The sequence below is a fragment of the Penaeus japonicus genome, unplaced genomic scaffold, assembly GCF_977035675.1.
Source record: "Penaeus japonicus unplaced genomic scaffold, GWHDUDI00000001_assembly GWHDUDI00000024, whole genome shotgun sequence".
Lineage (NCBI taxonomy): Eukaryota > Metazoa > Arthropoda > Malacostraca > Decapoda > Penaeidae > Penaeus > Penaeus japonicus.
In genome coordinates, this window is record NW_028234426.1 from 11,761,072 (window position 1) to 11,771,071 (window position 10,000).

The 10,000-nt window shown below is 46.7% G+C and overlaps 1 protein-coding gene across 2 annotated transcripts in view; it reads left to right on the forward strand.

Annotated features, from left to right (window-relative positions):
* LOC122257498 (uncharacterized) overlaps positions 1-10,000 on the forward strand; it is a 13,623-nt gene that overhangs the window by 2,699 nt on the left and 924 nt on the right. For both annotated transcript variants that reach the window (XM_086550679.1, XM_086550680.1), the window contains exon 2: positions 2,184-2,998. In XM_086550679.1, the coding sequence (XP_086406805.1) occupies positions 2,211-2,819 (609 nt within the window). In that variant the 5' untranslated portion in view covers positions 2,184-2,210 and the 3' untranslated portion in view covers positions 2,820-2,998. The remainder of the gene's footprint in view (positions 1-2,183; positions 2,999-10,000) is intronic.

Consider the following 10,000-nt stretch of genomic DNA (forward strand, 5'->3'; position numbering starts at 1 on the left):
TTTTTTTTTATACCTGGTTTCCTCCCGATCTGTCATGCATGCTATGATGCATGGCAGGTCGGGGTGACCCCTACGGCATAAGAGACTCTACCTCTCGTTCGAGAAGAGCGAGTTGGGTGAGTCCTTTTTTTTCACGAACGTAGAACATGAACACTAGAACAAGGTGGTGTTCACAGCAAGTGTGAACACGATAAGAACATGATAACACGTTAACACATGGAGCATGAACACCTACATATGTACACACATATAGTCATGTAGGGGAGCATGGAACGTGAACACGGTGATGTACATGGGAAGTATGAACACTCAGAGCATGGATGATAACACGAGAGCATGCCCGTTGAACACAGGAACACAGAGGGAATGAGCATTTCTTAATTTTCGTGTCGTCGTTCCCGGACATACAGTGGACGAGGTGGTTGCTCGTTTATGGCGTTAAGGCTTCGTGGCCACCAACGGTGTTCAGTGTCTGTGTTGTTGTGAGTTTCTATGATGTTTGTGTAGAGTGGGTCGTCTGTCTGTTGTAGCCTCTCCCATGTCTTGCGTGCACGAGCGTATATTCGGGTGTTTAGTGGCTCGATGTTGTATCTTTCGTGCAGTTCTCGGGTGGGTGTTGTCTGTGGGTATCTTATGTTTGCGGCCCAGCGCAAAGCTTTGTTCTGGACCGCTTGCATGTTTATTTGTTGTGTTTTGGATATGGTGTGGAGTGGCACTGGGGTGTACTCGAGGATGGGCCGGAGTACTGTTTTGTAGAGTTGGAGTTTCGTTCGTGTTGTACATTGCGTGAATCTGTGTAGTTTGGCGAGTGTGATGTTTGCTTGTTTGATTCGTTGTTTTGCGTGTGTGGATACACCCCATCTGGTGAGGGAAAGGGAAAGGCCGAGTAGTTTACCGTTGTTTGCGTTCGGTATGTCTGCATTGTTTATTTGTATGTTGGGCGGGTTTAGTCGTGCGATGGGTATGTTTGTGAACTTTTGTGTGTTTGTTTGGATCTTCCACTTCCTCTCGTATGTGTTTACGTGATTGATGGCGCGTTCTGTGGATATTTTCATGATGTTTTTAGATTTGCTTGGGTGTGTTATGATTTGTGTTATGTCGTCTGCGTAGGATATGTAGTTGCTGTATGGTGTTGGGAGAGGTAGATCTGCAGTGTACAGTATATAGAGTGTTGGTGCCAGTACACTACCCTGGGGGACCCCACTCCTCAGGGGGATGGGGGGACCATGGTAGTGTTCGAGGCGAATGTTAGCAGATCTGTTGTCGAGGAAGTTGCAGAGAAGGCGTGTGAAGTTTGGTGGAAGTTGTAGGTTAATGAGTTTGTGTTTCAGTCCACTATGCCACACCTTGTCGAAGGCCTTGCTGACGTCCCGGAGAATGATGTTTGTCTGTTTTTTGTTTGCGAGGCCGAGGGCTATCTCCTCGTAGGTGAGGGCGATAGCATTCTCAGTTCCTCTGTTTGGTCTGAATCCGTATTGACGGGGGTTGTGGATGTTGTTTGTTTCTAGGTGCATGTTTAGTCTTCGTGTTATGATGCGTCCGAGTATTTTCCCCGGGACCTCGAGCAAGGAGATCGGTCGGTAGTTATTGACATAGTGGACTGATTTGTTTGGTTTGGGAATCAGCGTGAGGCAGGCGTGTTTGAAAAGAGATGGAAAGTGTCCTGTGGCCAAGGAAGCATTGAAGATTTGACAGAGTTTGAGTATCATGTTTGGAGGAAGGTTTTGAAGGATTGTTTTGTTTATTTTGCTTGGCCCAGGTGCTGTGTTTTTTGTTTGTTTAATTATCTCTGCAACTTCCCTCGGTGTTATTGGTGTGGTGAAAATATCTGTACTGTTTAGTGCGGTTAGGTCAATTGTTTGTGTGGGTTGTAGCAGATGTTGTGATCGTTGAAGTGCCATGTTTACTTCGTGCTCAGTGTCCTCGTCAAAGTTTTCGTTTTCTGTGTCTGTGATTTGGAAGTTTCTCTGCCAGAATCGTCTGTGAAGTGTTTCCATGTCTTGTATAGAGTCGATTTTGTTGTTTTGTTCATCGTATAAGTATGTGCATCTTTGTCTGTAGTGAAAAGGTAATTCAACAAAACCATCCTTTATATGATGCGAATTGCTATTCCCACAGCTGCCAGATACTTCCCTTTCTCTGCCCTGATTCAGTGTCCAAGCATTTCCGTTTGCTCGTTACAGCCGGAGTGACTCGCGCCTCGGACGAAAATGATCATCTACATTCGGGAAGAGAGCGGCGTGACAACGGCCCTCAAAGCCGATCCATCAGACACGATCCACGCCGTAGAGATCAAAGCCATGCAGAAGGGAATATCACTCAAGGACTGGGATCTCAAGTATTACGGCAAGAGGTTAGATTACAGGAAGAAGCTCTCTGACTACGGCATAAAACACAAGGACACGCTGTATTTGCAGGAAGGGCTGAAGGGCCTCGGTTCTTCAGGGTTCCTGCTCTCCGTCGCTCGGCCCTCGGGGGGCGTGGTGAAGGTGGTGGTCAACGATTTCGACTGCGTGGTCGACGTCAAGCAAGAGCTGGCGCGCGAAGGGGGCCCGGAGGTTCCCAAGCAGCGCCTGAAGGCGGCGGGCGTGGAGATGCACAACGAGAAGAGGCTCAGAGACTACGGCATCACAGGAGAAGCTGTGATCTGGATGGAAAGTGCAGACGATATCGAGAAGAAAGAGAGAGAAGCGAGAATAATAAAGACAATTAAAAACAAAAAATTACGGAAGAGATTAGGTGCTGTTACCTTCCTGATCATATTCATCATCATATTGATATGGGCGTATGCCAACGATAAAATCAAGCTGAACTTGTGAATTAAGTCTGTATTTATGGCATTATATTCGTACGATAATAATTCTAACAATAATATCTTTATGAAGTGGGTTCAGTATTTTACGTTGTCGAGGGTAGTATGTATACATGGTGTGTGTGTGTGTGCGTGTGTGTGTGTGTGCGCGTTTGTATGAATGACAATGGCGTGAAAGTGGAGAGGGTTTGTAAGGTTATGTGACAGAGGAACCCAAAAGAGGTCACCCGTGAAGCGGGAGACTTCGGGCTTAGGGGCCAAAGAAAGATGGGGGCCTCGTTCGTTCCTCAAAAAGGGGTGGGGGAGCCAGGCAGAAGGCATAGAACCCCCACGACCTCACAAGCAAACTAATCCCCGGAAGTGTAGGTCTACCAGGAGCGTGACTAGTATGGAGATGGCACAGAAGTAAATCATAAAATATACATAAAACCTGTACTAATAAAAGTGCAGAAGGCACCAAAGTAAAACCAAACTGAAAACATAAAATTACTAAGAAAGTGCCAGAAGGGCTGAAAATCACTAAAACTGGGCCAGAAGGGCTTAAACTTATTGTAAAAGTGCCAAAAGGGCCTGCAAAAATGAAAGTAAAACTAATAGCTAGGCTAAAATACGAAGGAGGAATGAATAAAAGTAGTAGGAGTAAAAACGGAAGTAGGACAAAGACGTAAAAGACGAGGTAAAAGGGTAAAAGTCAAAGTAGATAAGAAAAGGTAAAAGTGAAAGCGGCACAAAGGTTCAACATAAAATGTAAACATATAAAATAACACGTCCAGCATGAATACACCTAGGCAAGTAAAAGGGGCAGTACAACCTTGTTTCAGTATCTCCTGGCGTAAATCCAAAACGTAAATCCATAGGGCAGGCAAACACAGTCAGAATATCCACTTCGCTTTATTGTTCCAAAACATGGGGGTTACATGACCTCAGGCGGACGGAGTCGTAGCGGTTAAAACTACGTAAAATAATAAATAATAAACTTTTAAATAAAATTACATAATCATAAAATAGGGTTGCTATTAATAAAAGTAAAAAGACAGGTGCAACCGTGTTTAAAATCCTATTAACAATAAAAATACGTAAAAACTAAGCTACTGCGATTCGATGAGTAAAATCGTAAAAGTAACATGATAATCTTGTAGTAAAATCAATAAAAAATAAAATAATTAAATAATAAGAAATCATTAAAAACAAATGTTAAATAATTTGTAACAGAATAAAACAAAAAGGTAAAAAGGATAAAAGAAATCGCAGCAGATGCGGATGTTCTGTTATCCGCACACCATGTGAATCATTTTCAGATAACGTAGATAATCAAAGATTTACAGTAGAATTTTATTTACAACAATATAAAAAGGTAAAATATATAGAATACAAATAAAAGATGGCCAAAGTAAAACAAATGTACAGAAAATCGTAAAAAATAAGGAGGCTGGCGCGGGGAAGTGGTCCACTGTGCTCGACTCCCCTATGGATTACTGCGGGATGCTGGGCAGGATAGGGATAGGAGGGAGGCAGGATAGGCTAGGGAGCAAGGTAGAAGGTAGAACTAGAAGTAGGAAAGAAGAGAAGAGTGAGAAATTAGCATGAACGTAGACGGGAGTGTAAGAGCGAAAGAAAGAGGGAGAGGGCGAATAAGAGGGGATACAAGGGGACGAGGAGGACGAAGGAAAGGAAGGAGGGGGGGGGGGGGGAGGACATGGGCCAGCCATGGGGGGGGGGGGGGGGTTGAAAACCTCACAACCCTCCCATACCACGGGGTCGGAGAGGACATCGGAGACACACCTGGAAATAGAAACAAGGAAGGCCTGAGCCCGATTACTTGCCTCAAAGGTTACCGGCGTATGTTCAGCTGGACGTGTTAGACACGCATCACTGAACATACAAACAAGTAAAATAAAATGTATAATAAAATAGAAATTAAAGGTAAAACATAAACAGAAAACTGGAACACTGCAGCAAATCCAACAACAGGGAACGCTGGAAGAAAAACAAAAGGTCACAGGAGATTGCGATCGGCAACAGCGACCCATCTGGAACAAGGTCAGCCCCCTAGGGAGGCCCAGTGGTCAACTCGTCTGCATCAGGCCCACTGGCGAGTTCATCTGGATCACCTGCTGCAGATGGACTGTCGGATCCACTGGCATCATCAACAGCATCTGGGTCTTCAGAAGGGCCAACAGGTCCTGGTCCTGGAATCACTGGGTTATCTGGTTCGGGGTCATCCTCATCCTCTGATGCCTACGACAGCTCCTGGGAGGTCTTGAAGGGCTTAAGGTGGTTGAGATGTGCTCTTAACCGCTCATCTGTGTGGACGTCTCTCAAATCAAAGGCCAGAGGTCCAAGTTGAGCGACAACTCTGGCAGGTCCTCGCCACTTCCCAGTCAATGGGGGTAAGTGTCCTTCTTAGCAACAGCATTAAGGCCCCGATAATCTACGCAGAAACGTGGTGCTTTACCAGCACCACTGGACTCAACCAAGGGCTACAGGAAGGTTCAATGACGCCTTACTGCAACATGGAGTCACACTGTTGGCGGATGGTCTCCTCAGTTGACTGAGGCAACCTCCACTGCCGAATACAAACTGGCTTGGCATCTCCTGTGTCAATGCTATGGCGGATCCCAGGAATGTGTCCAACAGCCTCTTCTCCCCCGTCAAAGAGCTCTCGATGCTGCTCTAGCAGCTCATGCAGGTCCAGTTGTTGTGACTCACTTAGATGATCAAGGTTAGGGGTACTACTAGCCTCATCATCTTTATCTCCCAAGCTGGTAACAGCCTCACATGTGGCGACAGCTACAGAAGGTGGAAGGAGAGCATCTTCAATATCCCACTCCTCCGGGATATCCTCTAAAGGATCGGTAAAGTCGTCCCATTCCATCTCTGATTCAGTAGCTCCCTCAGTAAACAAAGAGGATTCAGTAGAACGATTTGGCTCTGTGATAGTGTAAGCAGCATTGAATAAACTTTCCCCTTCTGGCAAACACTTTGGCTCTGTCCTGGCAGAAGTGGTTGTCATACCCAGACCTTGGGCTACAGACGAACTGACGGGACACCTGTCTCGCCCGGCAGCAGCAATATCTGTATTTCCAGGGGCTGTGTGGTTATGATACCCATTAATGTCAAGCTCATCCTCAGGGCCAGTCCTGACAGGAGTCGTGCGGTTCCTGGCAGCTGTGTCCGTGGGGTGTGATTGAGCCTGTGGTCGGTCAGGATGGTTGGTGGGCTTTGGAGCACTGTAGACTTTCCCTACAGATGAGACAGTCCCCAGCCGCATACCTTGCTTCAATACAAGTGGCCGTGAAGAGGAATTCAGGGCCCATACAGAACATCGTCGATGAGAGGCTGTTGTGATGAGGTGAGGCAATGTCAGCTGCTTTGTCACGGCAGGATTTAGAATGACATCCCCATCTACCTGTCCTAGCCTGGAAATACGGCCCTCAAGAAATTGTCCTGAATGTGGCAGAATTTCTGTAAGTCTTGCAAGGTGCACTGGAGCTTCTTGTAGAGAAGCTACTTGAGTAGGCATCTCTTCTCTGGCAGAAGAGTTCACAAAGTCTGTGTTAACCAGACTAACCTGCAGTGAGTGTGCATCAGTGTACAATACTGGAAACTTACAATCTCCTAGGATTAGTTGACCATGAGGGGACTTCGCTTCAGACTGTAAAGTAAAGTCCAAGCGACGCAGAAAGTCGGTTCCTAGGAGAATGTCACCATGGAAAGAGAGGTCGGCTACTGTGGTGCGGTGAAGTAGCACTTTATCCTTGCTGAGATTATAGCTTAGTGTTACTTCAGCAGCTGGGTGGAACGGCTCTCCTGAGACACCTTGGAGAATCTTGGTCGATACATGATGGCGGAGCTGGTTCGCTGGGTCGATCACTTCCAGCGCACTGGGTTTGACCAAGGTAACCTGAGACCCAGTGTCAATAAAGCACAAAATGGTCTTCCCATCAACACTGAGTGCCGCGACTGGCCGTCCTCCGGGTGATGGGACACTCACTGCTGCTGTTTGGACTATCTCTGTCTGGACTGCTGTGGAACGTGTGTGGGTTCCTCCCTGTGAAGTTGCCAGTGAAGTTGGGAACCCTTCCTTCCTGGCTTCTCGGAAAGGGACACTCACGTGACATGTGACCGCTCCTCCCACACCGGAAACAGGAGTAGGCTGGTGGAGATGGTTGACGTGCAGCAGCCCTGCATTCCCGAGTGCTGTGAGTGGAGCTGTGGTGGTACTCACACCAAACATTCCGACGTGATGTCCGAGGCGATGTAGCAGGTGAAACCGAGGAAGTTGAAGTAGCAATGGGATACAGATCGTAGCGATCACGGGTGCGGGGTGGTCGGTCTGGAGTGCGACGTCGTACCTCAAAGTCATCCCCTGGGAGCTCATTTGGAGACTGATGGCGGTTGGTAGAGCTGCCATGCCTGATGCCGTACCGGGAGTTCCAGAGCTTCTGGGCGGTTTCTGCTAGTTGTAGGGGTGAGCACTCATCCTTGAGAACAAGGAGATCACGCAGGTTGGATGGTATGCCAGCAAGGAAAACCCGCCTAATTAGTTCTGAAGGCTCTCCAATGGCTTCTTTATGGTCCCGGTACCCTTGAAAGACCGACGCCTCCACCTCAAGGAAGAAATCCATAGGAGCCTGCCTTTCAGTCATGTGGTGATCATACAGAACCTTGTAAAAGTCAGCCGCTGAGTAAGTACCTCTGAACTTACGTCTCAGTTGCCGCTTAAAGGTGTCCCAATCCCTAATACCGTCAAAGCTCTCAGAGTTGATGAGGGTCTCTGCTCTGCCTCGGCAGCTCGCCCTTGCTGCTCGGATGTAAGCATCATTAGTTGCAGGCCGGACCAGGTTCTCTATGGCCCGGATGTAGCTCTCAACCTCTTGGTTCCTCTTCAGGGGTTCGCAGGCAGAAGTTTCCCCCTTAAAATGTGGTATGGATTCCCGAGACACGAGGTATGGAACTTCACCTGTAAACTGACGTTGACGACCACGCTCCTCCAACACCGTATATTCATAACACCTTGGTTGCACTGGTGTCGTCAACCTTGGAGCTGGTTCAGGGAATGTCTGGCTAGCTTCCCGATACTGTGTCCGAGATCCAGGATGAGGTATCAGGTAGTCCGGCCCTGATTCCGCTCTCTGGTGTGTGGATGGTACCTCCCTATACGGCTGGTCCTGTTGAAGAGCCCGTTCTTGCTGCTCCAGGCGCCTTTCTCTCTCCTCCAGTTGTCGCTGCCATTTCTGAAGGTCTGTTCCGGTCATGGCTTGACGAATGCCATCATCTGGTCGGTCTGCAGGTGGTGGTGTGGTGGCTCGCTGTCCTTCAGTCTGAGCTACTAATGGAATCTGGCTCCCATTGCTGCGAGAAACCACTGCTTCGGCTGTGGCAGGCCTTTCTTGGAGTCTATCCTCCAGTTGTTTTAGCCTGTCTTCGTTCCTCTGGGATATTTCCTCCATCCTACGGATCATGTCATCCTTGGTCTGCGCTACAAGGTCCGTCATCCTCTGGAACATCTCCTCCATGATTGTGACCTCTCCCTCAACAGCACGAATGGCGTCCTGAACCTGGGTATTGGAGCCTTGTACAACGATGACTGGAAGTGGGGTACGAGTATCAGGCGAGGAAGTACGTGAGCTTGGCTGGCTCGCCGATCTGGTGGTACGTACAGGCCTTCCACGCCCAGGCATAATACGGAGCCTGGTGACAAGGGGAGCGAAGTCCCACACACAAAGGAGTCGTATGACTCGGTTACAGGGGTATCAAACAGCCAGAGATACAGGCTAACCCAACAAAATACAAGGTGGGCAGTGATGCGTGCCACAAAGCCGTCAAATGCTGGCGCATGAAAACTTTAAAAGTGAAAAAACAAAATGGCAAACGTAAAAAAAATGAACCTAGTGCAAAAGAGTGGATAAAACCAAAAATTAGCAGGGGTAAAAAGATTAGCACACAGTAATACAGGAAAGTGTCCCTACTCCTAGTAAGAGCCACAATGTAAAACTAACTGATGAGCGGGGCATTAGTAAAACAGACAATAAAAAATGCTGAAAAAGAAAAGCCTCGCTCAAAAACAGTACTAAAATCAAGAAAACCTGAAAGAAAATACAAAACAAGACAGAAATAAAAATATGGCTCCTCTAAAACTACTAAAACGGCTAGCCTAGCAGGAAAGAGCTAAATACTGGACTTAAAAATCTCCATACTAGACAACGAGCAGAGAAACTCCTAAATACACTCCCGGTAGGTCCCACTCGCTGCCACCAAAAATGGGCGTACCTGTAAGGTTATGTGACAGAGGAACCCAAAAGAGGTCACCCGTGAAGCGGGAGACTTCGGGCTTAGGGGCCAAAGAAAGATGGGGGCCTCGTTCGTTCCTCAAAAAGGGGTGGGGGAGCCAGGCAGAAGGCTTAGAACCCCCACGACCTCACAAGCAAACTAATCCCCGGAAGTGTAGGTCTACCAGGAGCGTGACTAGTATGGAGATGGCACAGAAGTAAATCATAAAATATACATAAAACCTGTACTAATAAAAGTGCAGAAGGCACCAAAGTAAAACCAAACTGAAAACATAAAATTACTAAGAAAGTGCCAGAAGGGCTGAAAATCACTAAAACTGGGCCAGAAGGGCTTAAACTTATTGTAAAAGTGCCAAAAGGGCCTGCAAAAATGAAAGTAAAACTAATAGCTAGGCTAAAATACGAAGGAGGAATGAATAAAAGTAGTAGGAGTAAAAACGGAAGTAGGACAAAGACGTAAAAGACGAGGTAAAAGGGTAAAAGTCAAAGTAGATAAGAAAAGGTAAAAGTGAAAGCGGCACAAAGGTTCAACATAAAATGTAAACATATAAAATAACACGTCCAGCATGAATACACCTAGGCAAGTAAAAGGGGCAGTACAACCTTGTTTCAGTATCTCCTGGCGTAAATCCAAAACGTAAATCCATAGGGCAGGCAAACACAGTCAGAATATCCACTTCGCTTTATTGTTCCAAAACATGGGGGTTACATGACCTCAGGCGGACGGAGTCGTAGCGGTTAAAACTACGTAAAATAATAAATAATAAACTTTTAAATAAAATTACATAATCATAAAATAGGGTTGCTATTAATAAAAGTAAAAAGACAGGTGCAACCGTGTTTAAAATCCTATTAACAATAAAAATACGTAAAAACTAAGCTACTGCGATTCGAT